The sequence below is a fragment of the Polyodon spathula genome, chromosome 8 (assembly GCF_017654505.1).
Source record: "Polyodon spathula isolate WHYD16114869_AA chromosome 8, ASM1765450v1, whole genome shotgun sequence".
NCBI classification, from domain to species: Eukaryota; Metazoa; Chordata; class Actinopteri; order Acipenseriformes; family Polyodontidae; genus Polyodon; species Polyodon spathula.
The window spans coordinates 39,691,153-39,710,864 of record NC_054541.1 but is presented as its reverse complement, the minus strand read 5'-3'; the positions used below and the strand labels follow the sequence as shown (position 1 = coordinate 39,710,864).

Here is a 19,712-nt window from a genome sequence, read left to right as displayed (position 1 = left end):
AATTTTAGGTGTCAGTTTGTAATCCTGTGCTTTTGTATAAATAAAGTTTTTTTTTTTTTTTTTTGTTAAGTGGTGACGTAATTTCTTCCGCGTTGACCTAGACGTGGCAGCTGCATCATAGAGGAGAGATACAGATACTCCCATTTTAGAAAAAAATAAGTCGCATAACATTTATTTTCTAAATACTTTTCACTTTTACAACGGTGAGGGAAACTCTCGAACAACATGGGGCTCACTATATCATCGTTGTTCTCGAGACTTTTTGGCAAGAAACAGATGCGGATACTCATGGGTAAGTAAGGTGCTGGGGAGGAAGGGAGTGTATTGTTAAGAGGCTAAACAGGCGATGGTTACAGTAATTAAATCGCGTAAAACGAATGCCTTGCTTTTATATGGCTTGAAAAAAAAAAATACATGTTTTAGTTTCCTTAAGTACGATAAAGATCATGTTACGGAAAGCACCAAGCCATTGTCACTTTTTTTGAAGTGAGAAGCGTGCGTTTACATTTTGACGATTGTAAATACTGGTGTATTTGGACACTACCGTGTTGTGAGACGACTTTTACTTTGTACAAACACATACATAAAACGTTTTGTAATTGTGGAACATGGGAAGAAAAGATGGAGGCACCTCGCTGTGTTTCTAAATAGTACTATATATATATATATATATATATATACACACACACACACACACACACACAAATGTCAGTCCCTGCTAAGGCCTAGTTGTTACCTGAAAGCTCATCGCAGTGTGGGTTTGAGTGGGTTATGAATAGCAAATATTGTAAAAATAATTAATAAATAAATAACGCAGCAGTACCGGTACAGTCCTAGTGTAAATATTGTCAGAAGCCTATACGTCATTGATAAATTATGCATTACAACGACGCCAGGTGAATATTATTGTAGTTACAGACCAGGGTGAATTTATTTATTCGGGAATTGTGTGACAAGTAACATTTTTTTAAAATAATACTGAATGCCAGAACTTCCAAGGATATTAGGACAGTAACACGCAGTGTTGTAGGATCGCATTACTTATTGGGTTAAACCTACATCTTTAGTCTAGATACAGTAACTGTTTCGAACAAGCTATACCATAGGATTGTACATTGTGCACATGAATACTTGTTAAGAAGTGTAGGGATTTAAAAAGGGCTTGACAAACCAACCTGTCTCGGTAGCAATATAACCTGTTTTTGTGGCTGGACAGGTTTAAACAGTTAACTTTCCAAATGTCAGACTAGAAGCTGTTCACACACAGATCCAAGCTAGTTGTCCTGTTCTTAAGATGCAGCCATTATAACCACAGTAGTCCTGGTGTATCCGACTGTGCTGGGACCAGAGTAAGGGGGGATATGTAGACCATTGGATACGTTAATCCTGTTTTAAACAGGAACAATTACTATATTCACACAATTATTGTTTTGAGATTTAGCTTTTATTAGGGAGCTCCCCTAAATCCTTGTTTAGAAAGATACAGGGTATTAGTGTTTATGACAGGGTAGCCATCTAATACCCCTTCTCCACTGACACATCCAACCAGTGAGGGCTCGGTACGGGTGGTTTTCCACTGGCTACTTGTCGAGCCGAGCAAAAACCAAACCATTGCCTTGCAAGACATCTGAATCTGGCAGAACCAGGGGCGGGGTTAAAGGTTTTAGAAGTACAGCCTTGGGACAGTGAGGAAGTGCAGGCTCTAGTTTCTCTGTTTTCAGATAGATAGGTTCAGGAACATATGGCGTCGTGCGTCAGAAATGAGATGATTTGAAACAAATGGACATACAACGCAGTGTCCTAAAACTTTGGTGAGATCTACAATCTCTGAATTAATCTTCTCAGTTCCAAAATAAATGAACTACAATCTCTAAATGAATCTTCTCAGTTCCAGAATAAATGAACTACAATCTCTGAATTAATCTTCTCAGTTCAATAATAAACAAACTCTGGCTACTTGGCAGTTTCCACTAGCTTACCCACTTTTCAGTATCCAACCCTGGTTCTGATTCTTTCTCACTGTCACTTACACACATGGGCTAAACAGTTAGGGTGGATATGTGACGGGCGGATACGTGACGGATTACTGTAGTTGTAAAAATACAGCAACTGGTTTTTGACAGTGTTTTGTGAATTAAATAATAAAAAAAGGATGGATAAGGACAGCACAAGTTCAAATTGGCATACCATTTGTCCTTTGACCAGGTATACAGTGTATTTAATACAATGTGTCAACCTGTTTTCTACACATACGTCCTAAAGAAGTGCCAGACTTGGTTTTGCCTACATGGTAATTATAACAGATTTATTTTAATTGCTCCCCCCCCAAGATATATTTTTAGGAGTGCTTCATTTTAATGTGCGACCACGCATGCCACCAAGACTCCCATTGTAATGTAAAAATAATATATTTTTGCTGCTGCAGTCTGCTAGTGCTACTGTGCAGTAAGCATTCATTTAAGTGTCTCTCAGTGGAGCACTTATGTGTTTGTTGTGTCCAATTAATGAGTACTTGAGGAACAGTTATGCTAACTGTAGTGCATACTGTACAACCACAAATAGGACACTGGAGTAGATTAAGTGATATTAGATGCAAATGAAGTACAATATACACCTAGAAAATACAAGCATTGGATCAGTAGACGTTTGCATCCGAAATGGGTCTCAAGTTAGCTGGTGGAGGCCCAACTAGGGACCAAAGGACCTGGATTAAACCTTCTGTATGTAGGTCATTATTTCCTTGCTTTTTCTGCCTTTTTAGTCGAATGTTTTATTTGTCTTAGTTAAAAAACTAAACAAGAAAAAGAGCCCAATGCTTTTTAGCACAAGTTGCATAAGGGAGAAAAGTAAATAGTGAAAACCTTTGCATACCTTTTATTTTGATTACATGAAGTGATTGATTCAATAAATAGGTTGGTATTGTATTGGTGGAACAGCAAAGAGAATGCACATTTTCATTAATATATGACTGATAGAATTAATCAAGGATTCTGCATGGTTTTCATCATACTAGACATTGCATATCAAGTATAATGGGTGTGCCAATTTACTGTTTTAGTTTCTTACAAACCAAAAAATATTAACCTCAAGCTAAAGAGAGATATTATAGTATGTACCCACTGTTGTAGGGGGATAAGGAAGCGATGGATATCTCAGAAGGTGGCATCTCCATCAGTGAAACATGTTAAAACACAAAGTAATAATCCAAACCAGGGATAGTGGTGGTTCAGAAACAATGAGGAGAATCCTGTTTAAGGTATCATTTTAGATTTGGAAGTCTAATTCAAAAGCTTTATACTGTGTATGAGTGTGATGCAGTCAGCACTCACATATCCGACCCTATAAAATTTTGACTTCAGTGACGGTAAACAAGTGTGACACATCTGACTGATTTGACGTGTATGTAGGTGAGCACGTTGTAACCTGCCCTCTTCCACCCAACCAACCCCCTGCCCTGCACACACACACACACACACACAGACACTTTTCATACCGAAACAAAAAATATGACTTGGGTCTGAGGAACTGTACAGGGAGATGTATGTTGTAGTGCATATTTTTCTTTTCTTTGGCACAGCTTTGTTTGTACAGTACTGTATTTAACAGAATAATTTTAAATCAGAACAATATGATTCTGAAAATGTCACTTGCCAAGAGAGACGACATGTGGACTGTAATACAGTACGGTATATATTAAGTATGTAAAATTCCCCATTAGTGACCCAACAGCAAAATGAAATCAAAATGTTACCCATGCACGGAACTGCGTAAAACGTAAAAGGCAATGCAATTTAGCAAAAGATTTAAAAAAAAAAAAAAAAAAAACAAAACCACACACACCGGTTTCCAGAATTAAAACAGTATCCATCGGTATTCAAAATTGCAGAATATAGTGCTCGATAAGGCCCTAATGTCACAGCTCACTTGCAAATGAAAATGCACAAAAGCAACTAAAGATCACAAGTTAAAAAAAAAAAAAAAATGCATTACAGTATCTAAAAATGTTTAATGATTAACTTTTCCATTACCATAGCTGGTCTCCTTCGCTTTATCGCATGTTCGTCAGGTGATAAATGGAGGAAGCGCTGTGTAAATGCACAATAAAGACAGACTGACTTGCACATGCAAGAAAAAAGAAAAAAAAAGTGCTGTGATAATTAAATTAATTGTAACATTGAAGAGATGAGATTTGTATCAGAAAACTGGTAACGGTTTGAAATTGTGTGTGACGGTAAGTGTATTAATTTGTTACATGTATAAGGGTGGTAAAACGAGTCACGTGTATCTGGGATACGGATAGCCAAGTGCTGACTGTAAATGTTAAATTTTGAACTTGAGTACATCATAGTGCAGAATATTACAAGACGCTTGTTTGTCATCTGTAACTTTTAAACACGCACTGATTGCTAAATACAATATAATTAGACAAAAGTTTTGACTAGCAGACATTTGGTTTCACCTTCTCTTTGAACAGAGTTTGTCTTGACAAAAGAGAAATACAAGTAATGTTTCTAACCTAATTTTTATGGCTGATGGTTTTACTGCCTGATACTGTTCTGGTTGACTGATCTGCTTTGTCAATTAATAAACTCCTAGATAACAACTGATCTGCGTGCTTAGTTACAGTATTACAATGCTAGGCTGGAAATCCCTAGAATTAATCACCCTCTTAATGTAAGGGATTCTGTTACATCCCATGTAAATATGCAAATTCCATCTTGATCTTTGTGTGTCAGGCAGCTGTATTGGATAAGCATAATTTCTTTCTGTTTTCAGTGTTTGAAAAAGGGCAGAGCATGCATTCATTATTTTCAAACAAACGTTATTGCTGTATCTGTAGTTCCTGTGCAGCCCCCCCCCCCCCCTTTGTCATCAACATCCTGTTTGCTTAAAGCAGTGCAGGTCTTGCAGTTGAATCTGCAGCAGTGTGTATTTTACTCAATTCATTCCCCCATATCCATCTTTGTTTTAGCATGTTTTTCACCATTTACTGTACAATGCATTTCCATGGATACACTATGTTTAGTCAAATAATCAAATGTAGTGATTGGTATTTATCCACACAGAACACATTCTCCTCTTTATTGCAGAACAGATACAGAACATAATTCAAACAGATGTCACCTTAGTTGCTGCAGTTTTAAGGGTGATCTTTAGCTTTGTGTGTGAGACGGCCTCTTTGATTATGGCATCCAGATTTTTATTTGCAATCTTGCCATCTGTGTACTTGGGAACAAAACCTTTAATGTTGCAATAGTATGTGCAAGAGCTCCATGCACACAGTCGAAGAAGTGAGTATGTTATATTTTTTTATATCCTCTCCATTTTTATGTATTGAATTACACAAATGTGAAAGCATTCCATTACATCCACATTAGCATTTTTTTAGCGTTGTAGTTGCTCAGTTACATGTAAACATATTGAAAAATGGGTTGTTGGCTTGTTTAGAGCTGTGCAGGTGACCTCAATTGCATGTGTTTCCACAGTTGGCTTGGATGCTGCTGGTAAAACCACTATCTTGTACAAACTGAAGCTGGGAGAAATCGTTACCACCATTCCAACTATTGGTAAGTTGTACTTATTCAGTGTGCACTTGAGCCAAAGTCTGGTTTGGAATAGGAGATAAAAGTCCCAAATCTTTGCATGGCAGGTTCATTGTTTAAGTGTAGTCATAACTAGATTCTGTTTGCCTTGAAAGCTTATGTTAAGGAATAATATTTACCAACAGGTTTCATTACAATTTGATTAGGAGCACTCAAGATGTAGCTTCTACTTTTTAATGTAGACAAATACCTGTACCTTCACTATTCCCATTGTTGTGTACTAAAAGGGTTTGCATTGTACCCTCCTACCTTGTTGAAACACACATATGTGCTGTTAGATACAAAAAGGTGGGCTGTGGGAAGATCATGCCTAGGAAATCCTATACCATTAGTTATCACCACCTGAAACAGATGTGCTGCTTTATAAAATTACTTTATTTTCAGTTTACTTTGTTTTTCAAATAATGTCAGGGTCCCACTATATATGACAACAAGCCAACAAATTTTACTATTATAACTGATCTGTAAACACCTCTTTGGCTGGCTCCATTTGTTTTTCCCCACAGGGATTGACTGCAAGGGTAGCAAAGCCTTCAGAACCAGCCCTATTTACTGTTTGCCAGATATGTACATGGTTTAACGAGTGAATGTTTTTAATGATGGATGCAAATAAACTTAAGCTACGCTAAGTAAATACAACCTAGTGCAGATTTAAAATACATCTCCATTTGGTACATATGTTAGCCCATCAAGGATCAAGTATAATATGATACTACATTAAGGAAAAACAATGTTAAAGCCTTTTGTATTTGTGTTCCAGGTTTTAATGTTGAAACAGTGGAATACAAGAATATCTGTTTCACAGTATGGGACGTTGGCGGCCAGGACAAAATCCGTCCCCTGTGGAGGCATTACTTCCAAAACACACAGGTGCAGAAACAGCAAACCACTCGCACACTACTTCTGTGCTGAAATAAAAATTTCTCTCAAAAGATGTGATTTGACTTGAATAACTGAAGACCTGACTAGATGTGATCCTTGGAGTTTGCCTTGTAAAAGAGTTTTAAAATATTCATACTGTAGTAAAACTGTTTGTCCATAACCAACACTGAACGTAACGCACTAATTTTCTACATGTGGCAATTGCTGTACAAGATCTCAAAAGTCTTGATTTCTAACCACAAGCTATAACTGTAGCCTTCAATTTACTACTGATCAGTGGGGCATCTTCAGAAATAGGAGGGCTTAAAGACTTCCAACTTACCCAAATTCTTCCTTTGGGGGAAGCCAAAAGCAATAATACAAAACATACTGTGCCACACTGTTTTTCACTGGGGATGCAGGGATATAGATTGACATGTTAATTTTACACATCTATTTATAAAAATTTGGACAATTTGCATTGTAAAGTTTTTTTCTTCATTAACTTCTGTGCTTCTGACCTTGCAGGGCCTGATCTTTGTAGTTGACAGTAATGACAGAGAAAGAGTGCAAGAGTCTGCAGAAGAGTTGCAAAAGATGGTATGTAACCCGGAGAAGACACACTAAATGACATTATATGCATGAAATATGTTTGTATTCTGCTGGTTGTGACCCACAGTGAGAATTGCTTCAGACAAAAACTGATTTGCAGTGGGTCTAGTAAGTTGAGCCAGTATTTCTACCTTTAAAGTGCTAGGTCATTTACATTATGAAAATCAACTGGGAGATATATATATATATATATATATATATATATATATATATATATATATATATATATATATATATATCTAATATATATATATATATATATTTTTTTTATCTCCTTGACTGGGACATTTTTTAATCTGAGTGCCCTAATGCATTTTTTTCTTTTTATCTTTGCTCCCTCAGTTGCAAGAGGATGAATTGCGAGATGCTGTACTGCTGGTATTCTCAAACAAACAGGACTTGCCAAACGCCATGGCAGTGAGTGAGCTTACAGACAAACTAGGACTGCAGACCCTCCGCCATAGAACCGTAAGTTTGCAGTCGGCTACTTTTCGTAGGCCAACTTACTGGATTAGCAATCACTTGCCAAAAGTCTTTAGCATTATTATACCGTATGTGTTTTAATCATATGAAACATTCAGCTTGAAGCAAGAACACTATGTGATAGAAATAAATGATGTCCTCTCTCATTGCCTATATTCTAATATGTGACCCCCTTTTTTTTCTGCAGTGGTATGTCCAGGCAACCTGTGCCACCCAGGGTACTGGTTTGTATGAAGGACTGGACTGGTTATCCAGCGAACTGTCAAAGCGCTAAATCAAAGGCGAGGAGAGCTGGAACTCAAGCAAGCAAAGAGAAAGAGCGCAAGAGAGAAAATCTGAGAATTTTACAGAGAAAAAGCCTAAATTATCAGTGTCTGTCTAGTAGAACTTGAAGTTCTGGACTTTGCGATCCGTTCCTGATGTAAAATCCTTTTTTTTTTTTTTTTGGGTCTTCCTTGTTGTCCATGTCACTTAGTCTTTTCCTTTTTCTATTCCCAAAGGAATACAATGTTTAAGCTGCATGTTTTTAAATAAAACAAACAAACAAAACAGTGTGAGGATGTCCAGTTGTGAAGGGAAAGGTTGACTGGATCACTGGGTTAAATTCAGTGGTAAAGCCAGGTCTCGCACCTTCTGGAATATTCAGTAGGTCAAAAGAGACAAATTTGGTCTCAACTGAAGGCATTTTTGGGATTTTGTTACACCCCACAATTATGAGATCAACGTGAGAATTAACTGATACATTCATCCACTGACAGGGTTTCTGTTCAGACAGTGTGAGAAAGCCTGGCATTGTGGTAGCAGACCTGTAAAAAGATACAAAACCTTCTTTTGAAGTAGTAATAGTGGTATTCGTTTCAAATACAGATTCAAAACTGCTGTAATTGTGAACTTGGGGATGGGATAGGGGGTGGTGACAATGGTTAAGAAAAGGCTAGAACCTGTTCTGCATTAGTATTTAGTAGGAGAAAGGTAGTTAGCTGTCAGTGGTAGTAACTAAAGCAGTACTCTTGCGTGCTTCTGGATATTATGCAATAGCTAACTTTTCCATGGCAATTGGTATGCTGGACAATTTTGTTCATAACTTTAATATTGCAGCTTTTGCCCTTTGGTGCAAGTAGTCTACTGTATGTAAATCCAATTTAAATGGCTGACAGAAATGTAATATCTCCTTCAGCAGGATCTCTGCATATTTTTAAATGGTTACTATAAGAGTGCTTCCAAAGAAGCAGAGCATAACGTTTGCTTGAAGTATGTGTTTGTTTTTTTAAAAAGTGCTCCAGGACCATTGCATCACAGCAACCTGTTGTTAAAACCCAATCTGTAACCTGTTTAAATATATACACAAGGCCTGAGTCTGGTGAGAAGTTTGGTTTTCACCGATAAACCTTGAAAGAAAAAGAAGCACACATAGTTATGTCGTTCTAAACAAAATTCAGCAAACCTCATTTAAACCAGCATCCGTCCTTCATTTCCTTCAGTGTTCTGCAATGCAGTGGGTGGTGTATAACCTGATGTATTGTTCTTCTAGGGTGTGCTTTCCTTTGTCCAGGATTGTGTCAGTTAGCGTGTGGTGCATCTATTGTGGTACAATATACACTCTATCAATGCTGAATGCTTAGAAATGGTTTTGGAAATACAATGTGGCTCTGATTGTTGTATTTAACTTTATTTATTTTAAATTTACTCAACTTTTCATTGTAAAAAATGCATTTATGTATCTTACTGGCATTATTTGAGTGCTGAAAGCTGCAGAATATATCAAGTTGTGTGAAAAATGACAAATGCTGAATGTTCAATCCAGTCAATGTCCAATTTTTGCTGGTTGGTATTTCAAGTTCTGCGTCTGGCTAGTACTGATTTGTGTATTTTGACTAATTCAAAAAATAATGTTTCTGTATATTTAACTTTGTCAGTGGGGTTACATTTTATTTAGGATGATGGACATCTAAAGGACCAAGTTTAACAACAACAAAACAAACTTCACTATATAATATTACACATCTGAGTTTGTCTTATAACTACAGTGTTATCTGCACAGAATAAGACATTTCTAGTATTTAGGAGGGAAAGCTTATCCCAGTAAGCTTCATACAAGCACTTGTTTTCCTTATCCCCATTTCTTATGATCTAGTGAAGAAAAGGCAACTGTAAAGGTAGGAAGATTACCAGACAGAAAACCCTAAAACAAAGATGCTGTAATGTAGAGCATAGAAAATAACTGCCTTTGTGTTTTTTTTTTTTTTTTTTTTTTTTTTTTATATGCCTCACATGCATGCATGGTGCTTGTTTACATGGGAGGCAAAAGTTAATCTAGAGCTGTGTGACTAAATCAGAAAATGTCGCCAAACCTGGTGGATTGTGGGGGGTTTCGAGCAGGGTAACATTTTCCCCATACACCCTTTTGCGAATGCAAACCATTAATCTAATAAAAACCATTAAGGTAAGCTGTACTCTTGTAAAACAAGATGATTGCAAATTCTACTTGTCTAGTTCCATATGCAACTTGAATATTGGAAGTACATTAAGTATGTCCCAGGGATCCAAGCCTAATCAGCTCATTCTTCCTCCTCCCAAGTTACTTTCTGGGACCAAAAAGGGTTCTACTCTGGAGCCACGTTATCTAATTTGTCGTGCCAAAATGTGCTCATACACCCCCTAAAGAGACAATACGTAGTTTGGTGTCATGAACATTGACCAATATAATAACTCCTGCTATTAAAAAAAAAAAAAAAAAAAAAAAAAAAAAAAAAAAAACTGATCTCACTAAAACTGATTATTTTTTATTTGTCATTTACAAGATACATTTATTAAATAAATGACAAAAAATGATTAGTTTGATTAGTTTTATTAAGATTAAACAATGTTTTTTTTTTTTTTTTTTTTTTTTGTGGATCATGGTTTTGCTTACCAAGATGTGCAAGAATAAAATGTCCTCTACTATTTTATTTCAGTCGCCAGCATCAATTTTAATGTTAACCTGTTAATGGTGTAGAACGTGGACTCCTTGTAATAATAATAATGGCGAATTGTTAGGCTTTGATTTCAAAATGTACGAGAGGCTGACGTTCTTTGTTTACTTTTAAACCATTTAATGTTCTTTTTGATTATGCTTTAAGTCATGAATAAAGACATTATCAGGAATATTTGGTGTAATTATTATTATTATTATTTATCTGTATGATTAATTTTTTCAAAAATGTTTTACGGGATCGTTTTCATAGAAAAGGGTCCATTAAAGAGGGCGTGCATGGAAATGTAATTCCTGCCACTTCTGTCAGTAAAAGTGACTCGCTGAGTTTAAACTCTCTCCTGGAACAGAGCCTTGGCCAAGAATTATTCCAGGTTTAAAAGGCATGTCATGTGCAGCAGGCTAAAATAATTGAATCTATTCAGAAAGAAGACAGCAAGGTGACCTAATTCAAGCATTCAAAATTCTAAAAGGTATTGACAAGGTCTACCCAAGGGACTTTTTCGACCTGAAAAAAGAAACAAGGACCAGGGGTCACAAATGGAGATTAGACAAATGGGCATTCAAAACAGAAAATAGGAGGCACATTTTACATAGAATTGTGAGGGTCTGGAACCAACTCCCCAGTAATATTGTTGAAGCTGACACCCTAGGAACCTTCAAGAAGCTGCTTGATGAGATTCTGGGATCAATAATCTACTAACAACCAAACAAGCAACATAGGCCGAATGGCCTCCTGTCGTTTGTAAACTTTCTTATGTTCTTATGAACCCAGCTCCCCTTTTTAGCCGAATCACCCCCTCCCCTACCCCTCCCCTTAAAAAAAAACAAAAACCTTGATTTCAAACCCCAGACGACAGGAAGCCATTTTCCAAATGTAAAAATATATCTGCAGTAATATGTTCCTGTTGTGAAGTTTGTGATGTGAAGTTAATCACGCAAACTTCCAAAGGGGATGCTATTTGGAAGCGTTGTGAATTTGAGCCTGTGAGTGATAATAACAGGCTTTCCAAACTTTGTGTTTAAAGTAGTTAAGAGGTGTTATCAAATTACTGTTATAAACAGAGAAACAGACAATTACATTAAGTACATTTTCTTCTCATAACGTTCCCTACATGTTGTATGCCAAGCATATTATCGATGCTTTATTTTAATAAGTAATACAAGATTATAGCACTAGTAGGTGGAGCTAATGCATTTATAAGATTATATCCAGCAGAGGGCAGTACTGTTGTTTTTAAGTGAGACAACCTACAGTGAAGTGTTTCATTTTTTTACATTTTAACTATAATGGTAATCATGTATCTTCCACATACTTAATTTATTTATTCAACATTGACCACTGACTTACATAAGTCAGCTTATGTATGCATAAGTGGGCTTCATGACAATATGAACATCCTGCAACCACCCGCAATTTGTTAGCTGAACATTGCTGTTCAAATAATTGTTTTTTAAACTTCCACTAAACCTGAAGAAGAACCTTTTGAGATATTGTGTGGATCTCAGTTAATCTTACTGACAGTATTAACTCTTCAAATCTACTAACCATATAACCTTGACTGCCCCACACAAAAACAAATTTTATTCTTTAATAAACTGATAGAATTAGGTGACCTAATTTGTTATCAGAAATGCTCGGCGGTTCATTGGCTTGTTTAAGTAACACCCAAAGGCGAATGACTATTCTGGTCAAGACAATTACTCTGTCAATTGCACGACTGTTACCAAACTAGACACCACCCAAACAAAACATGTTAAGTTTTGTTATGAGTAAAATCTGCCAACATTGCCTGGAAACATCTAGAAGTTTCAAAGCAAAGGCGGAGCTTTATGGTGAGTGCGGTTGGCTGAGTCTATAAACGGCAGCTTCACATCACAATCTTTCCTTTCTACTGACAGAGTACACTCTGATGTCTGATCAGGCAGTCCGCTGAGAATTCAGATGGACTGTCTCCATGTGTACTAAGTCCGTTACGACATATGTAAATTTGATTAGCAATGTGGCGTTTATTCTGCTGAAACACGAAAATAAGACGACAGACTTATACTATTCTTTTTTTGTTTAATAGATTTCTTTTATATATATATATATATATATATATATATATATATATATATATATATATATATATATATAACACACACAAATAATCTGGACTCCTATATTGAAATCAGATCCTTTATCTCTATTTTGTTGTATACCTTTTTAGACATAAAGGCTATTCATCAGCTGTGTGTCGCACCTGACTAACAAGGTTTCATAGTAGATGAAGAAACACCATTCTGGCTCCTGCTTTTTCCTGCTCCTGCTTTTTCATGCATGTTCTTAAAGATTTTTTTTTTTTCTCCACAAGGGGTCCAGTTACAATGGAGCTCCTGCCTTTTATGCTTGCTTAACTTGTTATTCAGGTAAGGAGACTTGTCCGATACTAATGAAGCATTAAAGCACAGAAGGGGTTGGGTTGGCAGGATATAACCGCACGCTTAAGGCATTATACCTTTAACCCTTACGTGTCCGGTTATATCATGTCAACCCACCCTCTGGAGTGCCTTATAAAACGATTGTAACATTATTAACAGTAGCAGTATACATCAGTATGCACAAGAAAATGGTTTCAGTGAAAAGTAAACATTAAGTGTTTAAAAGATCATCTGTTTAAATTTCATAAATCATACATATTGATTTCAAATGTATATTAAGTAAATCGTTTCTGTATATCAATTGTATAAGATTGAATTACTGGTACTGTGTGTGATTCAGGAAATTCATCTTTATACCATTCACAGTTTGTCCATTAAAATGATTAATTGGATTGAGTCACACACACACACACACACACACACACACACACACACACACACATATATTAATTCAGTTGGGTTTGTTAATGTACAGTTCGTTTCGAGTTCAGTGGTTTGTTTAAACAGAAAGGGCACTCACTTCTGTAATGAAAGGTGTGTGCGTGCGTGCGTACGTGTGCGTAGCCTATATAAGGTTTGCTCGCCAGCAGAACTATCCTTAATAAAATTGACAATTGCACTAGGTAATGATTATAATGTACCTAAATATGTTGATACACTATATTAAGCTATTATAAACCACTGTATCAATATGGTACCCTTTTAATTTTTGTCTCATTTATTATTGTTGAGGAACAAAGTGTTCAGAAGAGATTGGTTTCATTTTTGTTTTTCATTAAAATATTGTAAACACTTTAATAAAGCGCTGCACAATAAGATACTGTGTATGCAGGCATGATCCGTGTGCGGAATGTGCATATAAAGACATGCAGTAGGCTAGAATTATATTATGAATATAGGTGTACTTTTACTGAAATGTGTTTGCCCGAATCACTCTTAATGTAATAAAAACGCTTTCATCATTAATATTTATTTGCTTTTTTCATACCTTTTCGCATTTTTGACTATTTTTTTGCAGTTCAGTATCTTCAATGTAGTTATTTATTTATTTATTTTTAAATCAAATGCTAGTAATGACAATGTACACGTAAATGTCCGAGTTTGTCACTTTAAATTATTTTCATCTGCATTTGTAATAGCTTATTATGGGTTAGTCTTCATTATCAGTTTAACTTGGATCAGGTTTGCTAGACCGCATTTTAATTCACTTGATGCGAACTAAGTCACTGCGGCACTGCAATCGACCCTTTAAGTTTTGTTATGACTAAAATCTGCCAACATTTCCTGGATGAAACAAACATCTAGAAGTTTCCAGCAAAGGTGGAGCTTTTTCAGAGGTGTGGTTGGCTGAGTCTATAAACGGCAGCTTCACATCACCTCTCTAAATGGCTTGGATAAATTATACGTTGTGATTGGCTGAACGAGATCACAAATGTACAAATGTTTTTCCAGCAAATTTGTGTCTTGTAAAGAAAAAGTTTAACAGCTATTTTGTACTGGCGGAAGGATACATTACATAACCTAATTAAAATGTTGTTGTTTTTTGTTTTCTTTTTAGAAAATAAAAATAAAACCATTCTATAAGCATAGTAACCGACTCCAGAGGGTGTGCTAAGACGCATCTTACTGCATATCTGGGTGTATGTCTTACCATACACCCTGTCGTGGGCTATTGCTTACATATATCATATACAGATAGATAGATAGCGGTAAATATGTTTGACAAACTGTTTTTAAAGTTTAAATGAAGTAGCGCCTGCCATTTGATCTCACAGTTGATTGTTCATTTTCCAGAACTCTGCTGCCAAGGGCAGAGTCGGCACCAGCTGACAGAGGGGATCCATCTGAGGATGTCTACTGAAGGATTTGAAGCAATGCAATTACCAACAACGAAGCAACCATACAAAAAAGTCAAAAAGCTATGTACTGTATAAACTTTTGATACGCTATGATTACACTGAAACTACTCGTGATGAAACTTGAACTGAAAATGAACTTTTGATGTATATTATGCGTTTAAGAGAAATATAGAACTAAGCCTGGTCTATATTATAACTACCTAACCTAATCACTGGGAAAGGTGGACCACCCATGTGAATCCTACTGTACTATCTATTGTACTGTTTAACACTGAATTCAGTACAGCTGTATACTGCAGTATTATTCACATAGGGAGACTTTTGGTTGTCTGTATTGCTTGGTTTGGTGGTAAAAAACACCAGGAAAATGAAGAAATTCAATTATTTCAAGGCAAAAAGCATACTTTCCTAATGTTAAAGACAATAAAAACAGCAAAACTTGTAACTGAATCCATGTCTCCGCTGTCTTGTTTGATTTTTGCTTCTTATGCATAATATGTATGCATAGTTTATAAAATATATGAACATTGACATAAACAAGCATTCTGTCAAATGCTGATTGGCCAAAGTCATGTGCTAGATAGCATCTCAATTAGCATTAGTTTAAACTTATTGTGAGGTGCTTGTTCCTGATTCTAAAATGCATGAAGTACTGTAGTATCATTAATTGATAGCAATGCATAACATACATGTCATCTTTTTAATGAGACTGCCCTTTTTAATAGTCCAGTATATATATTTTTTAAATTTTTTATTTGGTAGTTGACAATTATTTTTGTTTTTTTCTCCCCAATTTAGTAATGTCCAATAATTTTTTTTAGGCTCAGCCCACCTTTACCACCCCTGCGCTGACTCTGGAGGGGCGAAGATGAACACACGCTGTCCTTCGAAGCGTGTGCCGTCAGCTGTCCGCTTCTTTACACACTGCAGACTCACCGTGCAGCCACCCAGAGCTACAGCGTCGGAGGACAATGCAGCTCTGGACAGCTTACAGACAAGCCCGCAGGCACCCTGCCAGACCACACGGGTCGCTGGTGTGCGGTGAGCCGAGGACATCCTGGCCGACCTAGCCCTCCCCCTTGAAACTCCATTGAAACTTCGAGATTTCTTAATCTTAACCCTTCTCATTTATCTCTTATCTCTAAGGGAACACATGCTTGTAATAATACTAATTTAATTTAAATGTATTCACTAATTTGGATCCATAATTATCCCCATGTAATAACATTTAATTCCTGCACCCTATGTATGACTGGATAGCCAGGAAAAATCCCCATTAATGTTTTTTTTAAGCACACAAATTTTTAATTCATGGACTTCTTAATGATTTAGAATATATTTCAAAAGTTGTTTTAGGTTTTCTTTGATGCATTATCCATCATAGAACTGATAAACAAATCTCTGTATACCAATAGATGCATTTACATTCTAAAATAAAGTTCAGTTATTTTAACTATAGCCAAATGGCAGTCTATATATATATATATATATATATATATATATATATATATATATATATATATATATATATATAACAAGTAGATAATATATTATCTATCTAACTAACTAAATTTTATACATATATAGTATATAATGGCAGCTGGCAAATCACTATTGGTAAGAGAAGTGCAATAAAACCAACATTTCAAATTGTGTACCTATTCTCTGGTTATACTAAGTGAAATTCACATCACACGCCAACTCTACAGATTAGAGCTGTAGTACAAACCGATTTTCAGTACTGGTGTAGTCCTACCACAATTCGCTTCTCATCATACTATGCACCCCCCCCCCCCCCCCCCCCCAAAAAAAAAAAAAAAAAACACAACAAAAAAAAAAACAACTAATGGTGTCATTTCTTTCTAATATGTATTTTGATAAGAATACACAAGTGTGTATACAGTATATCACAGGCACAGACATTTATATTCCTCTGTAGTGTTTGTGCACTTGGGTTAGAGATATAAGCTCTCAAAATTAAAAAAAGGGATACTTTGGAGTAAGTCAGTTTATACCACCTGCTTTAATATCTAATCAAGTGTGGGCCAGTGCAGGGCAAGTGAGCACAAGGTTAGGAAGCCAGGGAAGGCTTTTAAGCATGATGGGGTTTGTTACTGAGATTTTGTGAGACATAATAAAACATATACAGATTTTCATTGTATTTCATGGGATGTGAGCTGGGTATGTAAGGATAGGCAGAGGAAGCAGAAAGAGCAGTTAGTAGGACAGAGTGCCGCTGAATGAACAGACTTAGGACAGAGGTTCGAGCCGATGACCTGGGCTGGTAATTAGGATAGAAAGGTGGTTGCTGACTGAGGGTGGCGTAGCCAACGCATCCCAGGGCGACAGGACACGAAATGGAAGTATGAGGGATTCGCCCCACGGGAAAGTAGTGTACTCGGCGTCTGAGGCTTCTGTAAAGGGGCATTCGTTAAGCCCCATGATAGATCGGCTGAGACCGGCTGCCTGGGACCTGAAATAAAGAGAAAGCATGTAGGTTAGTATGGGTCTCGAGCACTGGAAGCGTAAAGCGGCCACGTCCCTAAGAGAGGAATGGATAGAACAGAGTCTCACTGGGTGAGGTAAAATAAACTCATGAGCTGTGATAGGCTAGAGTGTTGCTGGGGGTCCACTCTGACTCACAGCAATGAGAACTCCCATATTAGAAGGAAGGTAAGTATGGACCCCTATCTCTCCGCGAAACACCTGCACCGTGAGACAAAACAAGGAACACATGCCGACGCATAACATACAAAAGTCTAGAAGGACAAACAGGACAAACAGAGGTGGTTAGGAATTATTAGTAGGTATGACTATGTGAATACCTTCCACTCAGTGGAGAGGAAAAAAACCCCTTGAGGCTGATTAGGGGAAAACCTCTGGTGGCCCCGGCAGTCAGGAAGCCCCCACTCTGGGCATGCTAGCAATTTTAGAATGGGCTGCAACTATATCAGAGAAGGATAAATGACTGTAAGAATCCACCGCCGAAGAGAACCAGCTCCCCATATTCTTGATCAGGCTGTGATTGATTCTGACCCTCGCAGCAGAGATGGCTGCGCCTATATGGAATTTGTGGGGAGGTAGAGCCAAGGAGGGAGGCCTGCTCTGGATATGAAGGTGGAGAGGAAGGTTGATAACTAGTGACGAGTGATGATAGAGTGAGAGGAATCAATGGACAGAAGGTCTGAGTGGGAACGTTTCCTGCTGGAGAGATACCTTGCCACCGAAAAGAAAAGAAGACAGGGGACTCGATACTTGATGGCTGAATGAACTGACCACACCGAAATTGATCCGTCTTGGAGGTACGCAGGTGAATGACGAAGTAGACGTCTGAAATAAAAGAAAGGTTACAGGCGGGACTAACCCTAACTTCATTAAGGTATGTTTCTCTGCAGTATACAGGCGCTCCTGTCATTATAAAAGTTTGTCAGACCTACTATCTTGCCCATTGTGACAAACTTGAAAAAATAGGGAGATGCAGACTTCATGTATTGCAGAACACATCACATCAATGATAGTTCACGGCGTGGAAACAGGCAGGACCAGCTGATGTAACTTAGATACTGAAAGTAGAGGCAGGAGGAGTGCTGGAACAGAGAGCTGAGGAGGCAGCTAAATGAATATGAGAATCGACTGCGAGGAAGCTCAGAGCCCTTTGTGCTCCGTTCAGGAAATGAGGGCAGAGAGATGAAATGCCAACCATCCTATGTGTTTGTTAATACAGGATCGATCGTGTCTGCTTGAATGGAAAATGTGAACTCACATTCAGAGATTTGGGTTTCACCACTCCAGTCATTCTCCTAATAGTGGAACTCCTTAACTCATAATCAAGACAGATTTCTGGTCTCATACCACGTCTCTCACCATGTATTAATCCTTGTAGTAGCTGAGAGGATGAGCAGATATATGACTAAATTGCTGAGGATGTCAAGCACCCTGTATTTATTTATATTTTTTTAAGATGGAGATTAGTGTTAGCCTTGACTGTGGAAATGGCTGCCAGGATCCAGGATGCCAGGCAATTACAGATTTAAACAGTAAACTAAATAGTGCTGCAATAGTGAGCAGAGGGAGCCAAGATTTGCTGTAGTGTGGAGTGATTAACATTAGAGGGTGGGATCATCTGAACAGGCAGAGATCTAAGGAAGTAAATGATGGAATGATATCAGACCTGAAAGGAAAAATTGTTATGTCGGACCTGGTCTGACATAAGACTGCAAAGGGTTAAATTATGTATAAATTGTGGTACTATGCTATTGGCATCAGTGAAGCAGGGTAGAAAATAATTGGTTATTACGTTTAAAATCCTTGTCTATGTATAAAAACATTTGCTTAATCTTTTCAGTTTTGAATAAATATTTCAAGACATGTTTTAGAACAGTTAGTAATGTATATAAATAAGTTAACGTAGGTCTACAAGATGAGCCTGCAGTATTTAGATGTAGCAATTCAGCGAGTTGAACTCGCTATCACGTTGCAAAAGCGCAGCCATAGGAGCCAGAAGATTGCAGTACTGAGGCATAGGCATAGTTGCAGTACAGCAGTGTCGTTTGAGTATGTTAAGAGACTCGTCAAATTCACAAGCTGCCACTAGTTGAATACACTTTGTAGTGGGCTGGATAGGTCTTTAAAATGGTGAACATAGCTAATGGAGGTCCAGGACCGGATCTTCGAATGGAACGGTAAATTGCACTAGGGGAGCTTGATTGCAGGCGAGGAGTAAAGAGAGATTTAGCAGATAAAGCTTTGTGGTAGATTTAAATAGAGCCAAGGCAAAGCAATCACTGATGAGGGAATGTCAGTGTCTTGTCGGGGGAGCTTTGAAAGTTTAACGGAGGGCTGGTCTTTCTAATGAAGATGCAAAGAAAGTTGAGTAATGGAGCCGTGCTTTGAATGGCG

The 19,712-nt window shown here is 37.3% G+C and overlaps 1 protein-coding gene and 1 long non-coding RNA gene across 2 annotated transcripts; both read left to right on the top strand.

The window, feature by feature from the left end:
• The first annotated feature begins 94 nt into the window (after nt 1-94).
• LOC121319937 (ADP-ribosylation factor 4-like) lies at nt 95-8,891 on the top strand. The gene is made up of 6 exons (XM_041257918.1): nt 95-292; nt 5,487-5,567; nt 6,364-6,473; nt 6,993-7,064; nt 7,419-7,544; nt 7,747-8,891. The coding sequence occupies exons 1-6, from the start codon at nt 226-228 to the stop codon at nt 7,831-7,833; spliced, it is 543 nt and encodes a 180-aa protein (XP_041113852.1). The 5' UTR covers nt 95-225; the 3' UTR covers nt 7,834-8,891.
• A 3,807-nt stretch (nt 8,892-12,698) lies between these two features.
• Nucleotides 12,699-15,263, top strand: LOC121319936. Its single transcript, XR_005950773.1, has 2 exons — nt 12,699-12,942; nt 14,749-15,263. It is a non-coding gene; the product is annotated as an uncharacterized LOC121319936 (long non-coding RNA).
• The last annotated feature ends 4,449 nt before the right edge of the window (nt 15,264-19,712 follow it).

Bases quoted from the DNA above. Each gene is read 5' to 3' on its own strand.
- LOC121319937 (XM_041257918.1), top strand. From the start codon at position 226: ATGGGGCTCACTATATCATCGTTGTTCTCGAGACTTTTTGGCAAGAAA. The intron at 5,568-6,363 runs GTAAGTTGTACT...TTTGTGTTCCAG, and splicing joins TACCACCATTCCAACTATTG to GTTTTAATGTTGAAACAGTG. The intron at 7,545-7,746 runs GTAAGTTTGCAG...TTTTTTCTGCAG, and splicing joins AGACCCTCCGCCATAGAACC to TGGTATGTCCAGGCAACCTG.